Consider the following 15,557-nt stretch of genomic DNA (forward strand, 5'->3'; position numbering starts at 1 on the left):
TGCAATGACATTTTTTCTGGAAATTAATGCGTTTTCATTAATTTGAGGTCGCTGATCACGATTTTGATGTTATTTTTATAATGTAATGAGTTTTCACGTTAATTTGAAGGTTCTGATCTCGATTTTGAGGCCCTTGTGGTGTTTTAATGAGGAGCAAATTTCAAGAATGGGTTTCAATTCCTATTTTGATAGGTGAAATTGAAAACATTGTTTTTCAGAAATTAGAACTTCGAAAAAGAAAAGCAAACCGGCTTGAACGAACTGAGGGCAAAGGCTTTTAAAAAATTCGTATTTTGATAGGTTAAAAAGTGAGTACTTAATTTTTTTTTATGTGAGGAGTTTGATTTTTTTGGTTTCAATATTTTAGAATAATTTGAATGATGGTTTTTTTAGAAGTTACAATTTCGAGAAAAAAGCAAACAGGTCTGATCGAAGCGATAGACGACGTTTTCAATAAAAATTTGTGATTCAAAGTACCTAAATTATTTGGTTTTTTTTTACAAGAAGTCAATTTCTGTACCTAATTTAAGTTCAAAGAAAGTCAGCAAAATAGCTTCTTTATTAAGTCCAAAATTTTTTAAAATTTGCAGACAGCCAAAATTCGACAACTCGAAGGGGGGGGGGGTCTATCTCTCTTAGTTTTGTTCCTGCCATCGAAAAAAACTAATCTTTTCTTCGGCAACTTCTGGCAACTTATCAACATTTTTTATGATAAAAAGCCAGAATTTTCGTCAAAAAGACTAACAAATTCAATATAAAATATCTTCTCACGTCGGGTGTAATAATCTAGTAATTATAAATAATTAGCCAAAAAAAAGTAGGATTGTTTGGCAATTTTCATTATCATTTTTTTAAACATGATTTTTTCCTCAATTGGTATCAAATAAGCAAGTTTTTTGGGTAATTTTTGAAAAAAAAATCAAAATTTTTGCTAAAACCTCGAATTTTTGTCAATTTTTGACATAAAAAGTAAAGATAAGATTTTGAGTATTTTAACATAATCTGCAAAGATTTTTTGGAAAAGCGACAAAAAAAACGTCAATTTTGAGTACTTTTTGGTTGAAAAAGTAAATTTTTTAGTAATTTTCAACAACGATGTGAGACTTTTTGGAATTCTTTTGCTGAAAAGCGTCGATTTTGAGAACTTTTTGACTAAAAAAGTGAAACTTTCTGTGATTTTCAACAACAATGTGAGATTTTTTGGTAATTTTTATTAAACAGCCATTCTCAAATTAGTCAAAAACACCATAAAAAAGGTATTTTCGCAACAAAAGACAAAAAATAAAACAGACTCAAATTTCAGCTCAGAAATGGACCGATGATTTTCATCAGAAAACTGATCGATAATTGATTAAATAATTGATGTCATTAAATAATTATGTATGTGAGACCAAGCTAGGCAAAATATGCCGACGAAGTGAGGCATGGCAATGGCATGCTCCTTTGCACCGACTCACGACAGCTTAGGCAATGTATTCGACATCCTTCTTCAAATCTCCAGGATCCGTTGTCGACTGTCGAATCGTCCAAATTCTACACACAAGTCCATGGACTTTTTAAACTCGTGTGGTGCACTTTTGGGAAGACGAGTTTTCGTTATCTGTTTTTCTTTTTTAAGAAAAATTTTATTTAATTGAATTTGGAGAAATTTTAATATTGATATTGTTTTAATTAATTGATTTTTCATTATTAATTTTCTCTCGTCTTAAATTTTAATTTAATAAGTCTCATTTACACACAGTTCAAAAGTGGTTGATTTTTATGGATTTTAAAAAAAAAAAATCACATCTATTTTTGCCCGCCAGAATAGGTAATATTTTCAAGGCTGAAAATTACTGCCAAAAAAAAGTGTAAAGATGGCAATCCAAAAACGTTGAACTTTACCTCTTTCAATTTCCAATATGGCTCATTCTAGACTTGGTCTCATTTCAATTGGTAAAAGTCCCTAAATGCTATTAAAATTTATCAGAAGCACCATGAAAAAAAACCTGATTGATTTTTTTGAAATTTTCATTTTTAAATCAAAAATAATTCACGAAGCTGAAAAATGAAACTCGGATTTTTTTTTAGAAAATCGGTTTTTATTACGAATGCATTATTGTCTAAGCTGTAAAACGTATTTTATACTTTTATTTGACGCCACAAATACATATTACCTTCGGGCGAAAAATAAAACATCAGTTGAACTTATACCTTACTCAAACTTTAAGTAAACCGTGATAAAAATCGACAGACGCCGCCGACTTTAAATTTATTTTTTTTTTGAACTTCGAACGAATTTACCTTCGAGAATAAACAAACACATGGTGAGTTATTTTTTTAATTCGTAAAAAATTAAAAAAATACCACAATAAAAATAATAATAATAACGAACTAAACGAAATATGATAAAGAAATAATTATCAAACGAAATACGATAAAGAAATATTTATCAAACTCGAAAAAATAAAATCCTAATGTATAAATAAAGCTATCACAAAGATTAAAGCGCGTACGAGTACATTAGGAGAAATTGTCGATCATGAATTTAAACGAAAAACATCGGAGCGTTATTCACGATATGGTCCTGAATTCGTCCATTGACCTCCTGTTCTCTGGTTAAATTGGCTGCATCGTATCTTTGGCTGAAAGAAAAAAAAACGTTTAAAATAATTTTAAATCAATCTTCCTCACTAAGAAACTTGATGATCATAACAAAAAAAATATATACTTACTCATCCCACCAAGCTTTTGCTCTAAACGCTGCTAAATGAGCGTAATAAGTCGGCGCTGGATATGAAACCGATCTGTTACATCTCGCGAACATATGACACAGATAATACGTAAGCTGTTCGAGCTCATCTTGCGGTATGTTATTATCATCCCATAGAAGATGGTATTTGGTAGGACGAGCGGTACCCTGAGGAAAAAATTTATTCGATTAAAATTACAATCAATTATGTACTATCAGATTTCTCGATATCGTCAATTTTTACTCTTTTACCTGAATACTTTGATGAGATACGAGATAGAAGTCGATCTCAGTCGGATGAGTAATGTTCGTATCTACAAGAGTGCCGGCCCTTACGTTTTTATTTCTGTCTCCGTCCCAATCATTAGGTCCAGTGGGAAAGAATCGGGTATGGTGACGTTTCTGTACGACTAAGAAAGTGATTGCAGGCTGGTAATCGGCTTCGAGTTTCTTACATGCGGCTCTTATAGCCTGCAATTCTATATTCAGCACCTGTATACGTACGATCATCGATTATCTCATAATATTCTCGTAAACAAAAATAAATTATCGTTAGGAGTATCGAGATTTTACTCGCCTGTAAGAACTGTCCTTCGGAGACACCGTCGCGATAATACAGAATTCGTTCCGGTTTGCGGTTCGTGTTTTTAAGAAAGAATCGAAGCTGTTGCTCGATCATCTCGTCTAAACGTTGTATCATTTCTTGGCGACCGGGCTGAAGTCTGTATAACATGTTGTATTTGAACGCGTACGAATCGTGAGACGCTGCAACCTGCAACACATTTAATTGATTAAAAAATTAAAATATTATACTAACGTAAAAGTAGACAGAACGAGGGCACGAATAATCTTAGCATCTTACCGCAGCGATAGAGAGACCTTCAGAGCCAGGCGCTGGATGAGTTACGTCTGCTCCAACAATCATCACCGGTCTTTTCAAAATTTCTGGCCTACAACAAAACAATAAAGGAAAAATAATCAACAATAAGTACATAGTTGTAAAATGTTTGAAATTCATCTAACTGAAATACTAAAGGCCAAAGGGGCACAGGGACATTTAATGTCAAATCGCTCAACTTTTTCGACGAAGGATAGCAAATGGCGCAAAACGTAGTTACCAAAGGGTATTTGAAAGGGTGTTTGTCACCAAAAAGTATGTTTTAAACCTTATTATTATTAATAATTTTTTCAGATTTTTTTGAGTAGTGAACCTTGGTCAAAAATTTTTAAAACCAGAGAAAAAGCCAGTAAATCAGAATTTTTTTGGAAAAAATCAATTTTTATGAACAAAGGATGAATTTGTCTTCCGAGAGCTTCAGGGTAAATAAGTACGTATTTGTATTTTATTTTCGCAACTCTGTAAAATTATTACAATCATTATTTTTTTTAAAAGCTGAATTTGAATTTTTCAAAAAAGTGCAGTTATGGGGGTTGGGGTATTATATCATTTTGTAGGGAATTTAATGCTGATTAATTTTGGTCTGAGTTATTTTCGTGTAGATGACGTATTTTTTTCGCCATTGTAAAAACTTTATTTTCACAAAATTTCATCAAATGTAGATGGAAACCTGAAATTTACTCTGCACTCCAATTTTAACACCCTCCGAAGACGACTTCAAGTGGGTTCAAATCATTTTGAAGCCTCCAGCGACTTTTTGAAAATTACTGAAGCCTGCAGTAGATTTTTGAAACTTGAAATTCCCTCAACATTTTACCAAATGGAGTTGGCAAGCTGAAATTTACTTCGCAAACTAATATCAATACGATATGAAGTCGACAACATGGTGGTTTCAAATGGTTTCAAATGATTTTGAAGCTTTCAGCTACTTTTTGGAAATTTAAATTTACCAAAAAACACCATACGACCTCTCAAAAAGTCGCTGGAGGCTCCAAAACGACTTGAAATCCACTAGCAGACCACGTCGTAGCGTATAGAAATTAGTTTGCAGAACGAATTTTGACATTCCATCTCCGTTTAATGAAATTTTTAGGAAATTTAAAGTTTCAGAAATCTGATGGAGGCTCCAGGAATTTTCAAAAAATCGCCGAAGGCTCCAAAGCGACTTGAAATTCACCTGCAGTACTTCGTGGCGCATTGAAATTAGTTTGCAGAATAAATTTCAGCTTTCCAACTCCATTTTGTGGGAATTTCGAGTTTCAAAAATCTACTGGAGGTTCCAGAACTGCTCAAAACAGTTTGAAATAGTTTCCAATCGATTTGTCATGTCGAAAATAGGGTGTGTCCCAAATTTCAGCTTTCTTGGTCAATTTGGTAAAATTTTGATTTTTTCCCTCATTTTTGGGCCAAATTTGATTTTTAAAAATTCACCAAAAATCGAAAAACGCACTTAAGCACTTGAAATTTTGACAGGTGACAAATTTTTGCTTGATCTTTCGATCTACCTTCGAACAGTTTGAAAAATTTTGTCCAAGTCCTATGTTGGAATGCAATCTGCGATTTCGGCTGACTGTCAATCAAAATGGCCGCCATTTCATAAGTTAGTAGGGTCACTTTTTTTTTTAGTACAAGGGCTAGAAATGTTCCTTAGGACTCCCTCTTTAAGAAAAAAGTTGTCCCGGAGGATCGACGGGGGAGGGGGGAGGGAGGGCTGCAATAGATCCTTAAGCGGGTTCCTCCACTATAACATAAACATTTCAAACAATGAAATCTTTAACAGGATTTGTTTCCGATTTCAGCTGATTTTTGTTCTACGAGTAATTTGTCTATAAACTATGAATTATGAGTCAGATTCATTTTTTTACAATAAATTTTGGTCGGTTTCTGGTTGAAAAAGTAACGTTTGATAGTGAATAGAAATAAAAAGTAATCAAGTTACTGAAGGTATTTCTGAGAAAATAATGTTGAACGATTAAAAATTTCAAAACAATATTTTTTCTACAATGTCGAAATGTATTGAAATTTTTTCGAAAAAACGAAAATTATGGGATAGTTACTCACAAAAATTTGAAAAAAAAAAACATAATACGCCATATATCACTAAAAATGTTAAAAAAATTCGTAACAACGGTAACAATATTCCATTTTTGCCTACTTTTCAATGAAGGCAGCATAAAATATCAACTATCTACGTTTTTGCGAACACTTCAAAAACATTTGACAAAATTTTGAATCTCCGACGAGTTGTTATTAATTAATACTCGGATATACTTGATAAAAAGATAGACAAAAATGAATTTTTTATAATTTTCAATACATTTTTAGATGACAATGCGTTTAAAAATTTGTCTTAAAAAATACTTTCAGGCGTAATTTTGCTAAATTTTGTATAAAAAACGATTTTTTTTCTATCTAAGCAAGAGAAAAATTTTAATCTAAACGTTTCGACATTGCAGAAAAACTATTGTTCTGAAATTTTTCACAGCAACTTTGTATTCACTTACAAACTTTAAAAATTATTTTCTTGGAAATATTGAAAACATCATCGCAATTATTCTATGTTAATAAAATTTAAAAAAACACTTTTTTCCATTTTTTTCAACCAAATTTTCAGAAAACATTTTGCCCCTCCCACACACAAAAAAATTAACGAAGTCAAATTTTACATTTTTCACAGGAAAATTTTCAAAAAAATTGAAATTTGAAGAAAATTTGTATTTAATTTTAATCAAAATTATTTTAAAAAACTGACGTCACATATGTATTCCAACAGTGTTGCTAATTTCATCAAAAATAAATTTTTTCCCCAATGATTTGAATGTTTTCACTTTTTCACTACCTTTCATCTGACTTCACTACTTTCACTACCCATTCAAAATCACACTTTTTCACTACTTCTACTACCAGTTAGATATCCTAATTTAGTATAGCAGGGAATCCATAGACTTCTCAAGTTGGGTACTACGAAATATAGTACAATTGTTAGACCAGATCCTTTCTCGGCCCTCACCCTCCCCCAAAAATGATAATCACCTACCAACATTAGGGTGCGTCATGTTACATTTTTTTTGAAATTTTAAGGTCTTACCCGCTAATGTTGTTCCTTTAGACGAAAAAATGACACCATAAAATTTTTGTTGAAAAATATTAATATTTAGAGGTCGCGCACAAGTGTTGAATGTTGAGAGCTGCGAGCGCGCGCAAGCACAACACTTCCCACGACGGCGCCGCGGGAAACGCAACGTAACGTACCGGGGTTGATTTTGCGCAACTATAAAGAGAGCGGCATCCCCACCACAACTTATCAAGTGATACTATCTTTCTTGGATTTTTAAAACAACTATAAAAAAATATTGATCATGATTTTTTGGCTCTAGAATTCATTTTAACCAAAATTATGGAATTCAGAAACTGAAACATTCCATTTTTACTAAGTAACGGCTTTAAAATGTATATTAGTCGATAAAACATCAACTTGAATTGCTAAATCGTATCAAATATTCACATTTCAACGTAAATTTATCCCATAAATTTTTTTCCTACAATTGCTGATCAGAATAATACATAAAACCTCAAATTCATACTTTTTTCTTTATTTTTCAAAACTTTCATATTTCCACCTACAATGAGCTTCGGAATTGAAAAATTGTTATTGAATCCACATAAATAACATCTTAGAAATCCTACCAGGGACTAGACTTACTTAACATGCATTGTAGAGGGGGTAACGTTTTGTAAAACTGCTCCAATCTTGCTAGGGAACGCAACGCTGTAATCCCCGCCGCGCAACCGTGGGAAGTTTTCGCTTGACGCGCTCATACATTCTCAACATTCAACTCTTGTGCGCGACCTCTAAATATAATTTTTTTGATCTGAAATTTTGTACGTAGTATTTTTTGACCAAATGGAACACTTTTAGGGGGTAAGCTACCCCAATTTTTAAAAAAAGTGTTTTCTATTGTTCTTTTGACGCACCCTAACCAACATTGTAATAATCGGAACTATAAAAAAAATCACACTCACAATACATTTTGCGCCAACGAATGATTCACACCGCTGATCTTCGAATTGATTTTCAGCAATATATTCTGCGCAGTCATCGCGTTCATTTTACGATTATCGCAAGTGGCCGCTTTTATGCACTGCGTCAAAACGCCAACTTTCAATTCAGCTGCTCTTTTTATTTTACCTGGAACATATTTGTAGATTAGTATCTAACGCAAATCGATTTAATAAGCGGCTAACAAGTAAAGAGAGCATTTTTCCAGAGTCCTGCATTTTTGAAACCTATTTAGTGCAGTTCGTAGCCACTGTAGCCCTTACTCGGTGATTAATTTCTACCAAAAATAAGGAAAAGAGCAGTGATTGTTCAAATACGAATTGTGATTACGTTGATTTTCTTCAAATAACCGATTGTATTTTTTCGTGACATGGTTTTTGAAAAAAAACAATAAGTCACAATATAAAAATGCGTCATAATTAATGAGAGTTGCAGAGCCCTCAAAGCCCAACAAACCATTATCGTCTCACAGTTTCATTCGGTAAAATGCTCTCCCCAAATCATACGACAGTAACACTTACTGTAAATATCGTCGACGCCGAACGGTGTCATAATTACGACCAAAATTTGAACACCTTTCTCAAACTGGCGGAATTCTTTCACGAAATCTTGCTCCGTTCGGGCGTTTATGGTCAGAATGTTTCGCGGTTCTGCCACCGGAATACCAATATTATCACCCACTTGTCGGAAATTTCTCACGAGATTCCTTAAAACGAGAAACATTTTCAATCAAGAAGACACGAACGTCAAATTATGAATACTTCTTCCTCACTTACTGGATCTGTGGGTTGCCAATTTTTCTATCCGTGTTGATAATCACCCACGAATCTAATCCGGGCGAATTAATGAATTTATCAGATCTGGTTTGCCATACGCCATTTCTCACTGGAACAGTGCTCTGAAAACACCACAGTAGATGATAAAACTCTCGAATAGAACCTTATAACTACATACCACCATCAAAAATCAAGCTCTCGAGTTTTTGGTTATCAAAGCTCGGTTCTTGAAACTTACGTTTTGGTAACGAATCACAGGTGCTTTCAGAATATGAGCTTCAACTTTCTCGAAATTCGATCCCACGGTAATTCCAAATTCTCTCGCGCACGGATCTGCATTGAACCCAGCTTGTCCAATCTACACGAATAAAAAAATACAGGCATATTTTTCAGTAACGAAGTAACAGATTGAGGTCTTCGTTACATTCAAAAGACTCTATTGCTTTACCGTATCCATGATACGACCTTTCCGTATATCTGTTCCTTTGGCAGCGTTTCGAACCATGTTCGAAGTTTGTTTTTCGTCCAATTTTCTCATTACGGATTGATTCGGGGTAATTGCACAGAACTGTGAACAGACATAATTCAAAAATTAGAATTGAAGCGTAATTAATAATACAAATAGTCCATTTTTAGAAACGATTGTCAATCATAACGCTTGAAATTCTGTTTTGTTCGTTAACGATTAGGAGTAAGGATGCCCCATATATAGGGGGTCTCTTGACTATCGTAACATAAAAACTCAGAATTCTTTCACCTACATTCAGACACGTGCCTAGGTGCTGTTTGACTACCATAAGAGCGTATCTAAATGTAAATATTCTAAAATTGCATATTAGACTATTTATTTGCGAAAATTGCGTCGTTTCTGTTCGTAGTTTCAGCTTAACTCACTTCAATAGGCAACAAATTTTTATTAGTCGTTTTAATACACGGTAGATGCGGATATTGTAACGGAATTTTTTTCACACTTCTGAAATATTCTTCAACTGTTGTTTCTCGACTTCCTTCTTTATCTGGTTTAAATCTGTAACAGACGAGTAATATTAGCTTCTTTGAAAATAGAATTTCATCGCGTAATGCATTATTTGAAAAAAAACAACTTACTTCGCTGATCTCGGAGGAGGACCCAAATCATCCACTTTATAAGTCCTTTTCGTATAACCACTCGGATCATTCGACTTCATTTTATAATCTATTTTCAATCCTTTCAGGAATCGCAATAATTTGTAATTCGATCTTTGATCTAGCGGACTCCTCGGATCCAGTTGTAAGTCATTGTAAATGAAATCCAGCACGTCTTGGGGAATAGGAAACGCTTTGTTGGCAACTATTAAAAAAAAAATTGAAAGTTAGATTCGAAAACAACAAAGAGTACGTTTTCTCCCAAAGACTTACAACCATGTTATTCTTATCAGTTCTTACCATCGACGTTCAAGTACGGTTTCCACGCCATAATGGCACTTTGATAATGCCCGTGCCATAATTCGAACCCTCCTGTCAAGGGCGGTGGCGCCGTTTTAGGAATCGCAAAGAATGATCTTCCTGCGGAGACACTGTAGGCAAAAATCCGAACACATGAAGCGAACATCGAATTGTACGTTATACATTATGTTAATATTCTGAAACCTCACTTACAACTTTACATTCACTGTTGGAGCGTTTCTTAACGCGATATCCACTCCTTGAATTACATCTTGAGGAGCATCTACAGATGTTCCAGTTTTCAAATACTGCGCCAACTTGCTCAACGATAGTTCTTGGTCGATGAGTGAAACCGTAATATCAAATTCTACTTCGTAATTTCGTTCAGTATCGTAAACTTTAACGCTATCGCGAATATCCTGTCACAAATATCATTATTAGATCGGTTAATTCTCTCGTATTGGAGCTTCATCGTGATAATTGCAATTTGTAATACGAACCGATCCTCGCGGGAAAGCCAGAGTGGTTCCAGCAGCGTACATGTTTTTCTTACCATCGAAGGCTGGATGACGATTGGGTACGTATTTATCCAGAAGCAGTCTCAGAGCAGGTCTGCAATAAAAAAATGTTCATCGGTAAAGATGAAACTCATTACAAAATTAGGCCTAATACTCGGATCTCAGAAATCAATCCGAAAGTGAACATTATACCTGTAAAGACGCTTCGGTTGCTCCGGTTTAAATACAACGTCGTAATGGAAGATTTTTAAATTGATGTCTTTGAAATTAATCGGTAAGTAATTTACTTCAACTATGAATTTCTTTTCGAAAAACTGCTGCCTACGGTTAATAACTTGGCCACCTAGTCTTCGAGGAATAATCAGATTTTTGTCAAAAGAAATTTGTTCGATTTTCTTCGTGATCCCTAAAAGATGAAAAATAAAATTTAGGTACATTAAAATTGCAATAATTATTTTTCGAAATAAATACGTTGAATTATATCGAACCTTGAGTGGGAGAAGATACGTCTTTCGAAGTACTCGGCGTTTCTTGAGGTTTATCGCCACCTGGGCTTCCTTTCTTACCCTTTCCTCTCTGTTGAGGTGGATCTTTCGGTGCTGGTGCTGAAAAACCGAATTAAAAATGATCAATATTTCGCCTAAAAGTGTTTAGAGAATATGCTGAAAATATTTCGATTTCGGTTTCTCTTCGGTGCTCTTTATATTCGATAGTCATGTTACAGTTGGAAATACTTTAAGAGATTTGAGAAGACGTACTTTCAATCCAAACCAAAACAAAACACTACTTCGTGTTGAAAAATAATTTTTTCAAGTTTTCATTCTTCGACCAGTAGACAGAAAATTTAAGAAGATGGAAGGAAGACCTTAGAACACACTGGAGTTGATTGAAGCCTAAAGGATTTCGTTCGGGATAGAATAATACCTTGAGTTGGAGGAGTAACAGCAGCTTGAGAGGTTTCGGTTTCAGTTTTAGAAGGCTCAGGTTGTTTTCCACCTTTCTTGCCCTTTTTACCTTTGCCTCCTTGAGCTGGTGGCGGTAAAGCCGGAGCTTCTATAACGAAAGTATATCACCATGAGAGGCTCTCTTTGCATTAAACAAACTACTCAACAGAGCGAAAATAGTCGCTAATTTCGTACCTTGAAACGGTGCAGGTTCAGGTGAGACGGCTGGTTCGACAGGGGAAACATCTTGCCTACCCCAAGCTGGTTTCGGAGCAGCACTCATAAGAGGAGGAGGCTGCGCGAAAGCAGTGCTTGGAGCACCCCAAGATTGGTCACCGCCAGGGCCTCCTCTACCTCTAGGCCCACTAAATTGCTGACCGCCTGGTGGACCTCTGGGTCCACCATATTGCTGACCACCGGGTGGAAAACCTCGTCCAGATCCTCCTCGAGGAGATGGTCCACGCTGTTGCTGACCACCTCGATAGTGATCTCCTTGCGATGGCGGGCCACGATATTGTTGATTACCTCTGTAATCACCTTGAGGTGGCGGTCCACGATATTGCTGATTACCTCGATATTGATCGCCTGGTGGAGGTCCACGTTCAGGAGGAGGGCCTCCTCGACCCTGTCCACCCCTGCCACCGCGACCTTGACGGCCTCCGCCGCCTCTTTGCTGGTTATCTGTAAACAAATGGAACTATTTGTAATTCAAATGCTTTATCGTAGTATAATAGAAAGTAACTCTAGGACAGAATTTCAATAGCAGCGAATTATCTCATCACAGAACTAACTCAAACATGCAAAACTATTCGCACACTACGATATTCAAGTTTCATCCTGATACCGGAAACAATGCACAATGGCCTATTACGAAAATTACAATCATATCACCAATCTTCGTGAAACAAATGCGTCACTTTTCTAGTACGATATTCTGATCTCTTTCTCTCATTTCGATCTCACATTTACGTAACACTGAGCAGTATTTTACTAATACACAAAATCATACGTAGTTAAATCGAGTAAATCAGACAGAGTAAACTCCAAGTAGTTCTGTTATCTGGGTCGTACAAATCGAGTAACTAAACCTTCAGAGTTCAGTTCGAACGTAACAGCTGAAACATTAGATCGAAGAACTAACCGGACATCTTTCTTTAAATACTTCGATACCAAACAAAAACTTTATAAATTCGGTAAAAAAACATATTATTTGGTCTGATCCAGATGTCAACGTAGGTAATCACGAAAATGGAATAAAAAGTATAAAATTCTTACCTCTTCGTCTATCCTGCTGATCCATTATGCATGTATCAAATTGTAAACGACTAAAGTTAATCAAAAATGCACGATAATTTAAACAACTAGAGACTTGAACTTTAAATAACTTTGCTTAGCAAAAATTCAAACTTCGGAATTTCAACCAAAAAAAGTTGAATGATGCAATATACGCAATATTTTATTTTGATCTTTTTTTTCCTTCTAGAACCATGTTGCTGTTTTCACAACGTCAACGTACTGAACTTCCGTTCGTTCAAAGAACGGGCGCTTTCGTTCTTATATTCGTAAATACTAGGTAAATCAATACCACCTATAGTAAAAGGCCTGAGCGCTGAATCCTTATCAGCTCTGACGTCACCACAAGTAGATGACTCGATTGTGTTTACCATTTGAATTTTAACGTATGTTTAAATGGCGAATTCGTGAAATTGAGTAAAACTTTCGTTAAAAAAGTTATTTAAATTATGAAATTCAATTAATATTTGTCATAAAATGTGTTCTAGTAATGTGGTACTGATGTTTTCAATTACAGATGGTGTTGGTTTATTTGATTTGTGTACAAAAATGAATTTTTTGCGACTCGTTTGTGTTGTGTAATTTGAATGAATAGTGATGTAAACTGTAGATTAAAATGAAAATTAATGTGTACTAGTGTGTTGTACCGGAATGATGTTGTAATGAAATAAGTAGTTAGTGAACAATGCAATCGCATCAAGTTGGAGAAAAATCTACAATACAGTTTAATTTTCAAATCTACTTCTTAGACCAGCCATGCTAAAGCTGCTATGCTATGATGGATAATGGATATTAAACAAGAAATCATCAGTATCTCAAACCAATTGAAGCAGCTTTAAATTCCAAAATACTTAGGATGGATTTCAACAGGCTTAAATACAATGTTTGCAAAGAATTTCGAGAGAAATCTCCGTCATGTATGCAATGTTTGGTGATCGTTTTATATACCTTAGTCTTTGAGTTGGAGATTATGTTCGCGTATATTCGGTAATATTTACAATAATTTGTATGTGTTGTACTTCTTTGCTATATTCCTCATTGTCAGCTGTCATCCTCCAGAGTTTTTCTTGATATTCTTTTAGAAATTAGATCATAAACGAGTGTAGTTCTCATCGTTAATGATAAAAACAGTGTTGATTATGAGCTTATATTTACTTATTTTTCCATTCAAATCATTCCCTCTTGATCTCAAATTGATTATTAAGTATCAGAATGTGATTCAAAACGCAAAATAAAATGTTCTCGGTATTTATTTCGTTCTAGTGCATTAATATTTCATTCATTTCTATAGTGTTATCGGAGTACATACTGTCTATTAGTGATGACGTCACAAAACAGCGCTCAGGCCTTTTACTATAGGTGGTATTGGGTAAATACAGGTTTTATAAGGTAAATTACAGGTAATTTAAGCAGAATTCGATATTTTAAGTTTTCGCGCGTTTTGCTTTTGCGTTTTAAATTTTAATTTAATAGAAGATGAAAATTTTATTAATGATTTTTAATTCATTTCATTTTTCTTCGTTGAATAATGAATATTGATTGAATTAGAATGAGTGACTCAGAAATTCAGAATGAAAAATAATTATAATTTTATCAAAGGACAAAAAAAGTAAAAAAACTATTCAATCAATTCTTAATTTAAACATTATATATATACCTAGCTGAATTTGAAATTGAATTATTTGAACGGTGAACGGTTCAAATTGTCTCAACTTTCAAACTTCAAATTAGGAATCCGTTTCGAAAAGATTCCATTTCAAGAGAAAAACCACCAATGTCAAAATTGAAAAATTGAAAATTAAAATTTACAACCGTTTTTTTTTATTACTGTTTTGTTTAGTGCTATCTGCCGTTTTCCGTTTTCGGAAGAAAATGTGACAGAAAACAGAAAAGTGAAAACTAATTACTAACGAAACGGGTTTTAAAAATAAAACACGTTTTTTTTCTTTAAATTTTAAAAGTACCTGCGCATTCTAACTAGATTTGTTTAAAAAACCGCTGTGGTCATTGGGCAAAGATTCTTTTTTCAAGTCTACGTCCGACTAAAAGTTAACTCTGAATTAAATTAACTCTTTTCTAGATTCTTTTTAAAACTGACTTAAAGGAGTTGAAATATGAAAACCCTCCTTTTCAAAGGGTTTAGTCCAAGTCCTTCAACTCTTTTCAACTCTTTTCCCTTAATATTTATGTTTTTGCATTTTGATTGACTATTAGAAAAAAATTTAGTACTCAACCTAATTTTCAAGCGAGAAGTTGGCCTAAAAAAATGAGATCGCAATGTCTGATAAAAGAAAAAACAAAGAACAAAGATAAATGAATTCAAGAACCTACATATGTAATCATTTACTTTGATTCTTATAATCATAGGGTGCCTACTAAGTACATACATATAAACTGGATCTCCTCTCTCTTCAAAACGATCCCCTATGTTATTTAAAGATGCGAAGGGAACAAATACGTAGGTATGTCAAGTTAATGGAAATTTTCTGTAAAATGTTATCACGTTAAAGTTTTTAAAATTTCTGAAATTTTTGACCAAACCTTTTTGGATAAAATAAGTAGAAAATTTGTGTGGACAGCGAAAGCACGAAAATTTTGAGCATGCATTTGTTGAAATTTCATTTTGAAATTTGAATGGAAAAGTGAAATATGCAAACATAATCGATTCAAAGTTCGAGGAATTGCAACTCTTCTCAGGATACATTGATCTATTTTCGAAAAGTGTTTGCTCAACCCTGGCCATAGTCAACATTTTTACAGAGAAAATGAATTTTTTTTTGCATTTTCTGACGTTGACCGAATTTGATGAACAATCTGCAGTCCCAAAATCAAATGTTTACCACCAAATTTGATTGGCCTCCTAACATATACATTTTTTTTTTTTTTTTGAATTTTTGACATTGATGGCGGTT

The 15,557-nt window shown here is 34.1% G+C and overlaps 1 protein-coding gene across 2 annotated transcripts; it reads right to left on the bottom strand.

Moving 5' to 3' along the window:
• Positions 1-2,304: 2,304 nt before the first annotated feature.
• Positions 2,305-12,797, bottom strand: LOC135836916 (protein argonaute-2-like). 2 transcript variants are annotated; one of them, XM_065351989.1, is made up of 20 exons: positions 12,628-12,797; positions 11,548-12,033; positions 11,333-11,461; positions 10,897-11,013; positions 10,601-10,814; positions 10,391-10,502; positions 10,104-10,309; positions 9,891-10,021; positions 9,573-9,795; positions 9,360-9,492; positions 8,914-9,033; positions 8,704-8,823; positions 8,466-8,587; positions 8,211-8,395; positions 7,653-7,818; positions 3,594-3,681; positions 3,309-3,503; positions 2,984-3,223; positions 2,715-2,899; positions 2,305-2,624 (listed from the first exon to the last, which is right to left on the bottom strand). In XM_065351989.1, the coding sequence occupies exons 1-20, from the start codon at positions 12,650-12,652 to the stop codon at positions 2,528-2,530; spliced, it is 3,294 nt and encodes a 1,097-aa protein (XP_065208061.1). In that variant the 5' UTR covers positions 12,653-12,797; the 3' UTR covers positions 2,305-2,527. The 2 variants fall into 2 exon arrangements, with proteins under 2 accessions (XP_065208061.1, XP_065208062.1); XM_065351990.1 differs by lacking the exon at positions 11,333-11,461.
• Between the last annotated feature and the right edge of the window lie 2,760 nt (positions 12,798-15,557).

This window comes from Planococcus citri, chromosome 2, assembly GCF_950023065.1.
Source record: "Planococcus citri chromosome 2, ihPlaCitr1.1, whole genome shotgun sequence".
Taxonomy (NCBI): Eukaryota; Metazoa; Arthropoda; class Insecta; order Hemiptera; family Pseudococcidae; genus Planococcus; species Planococcus citri.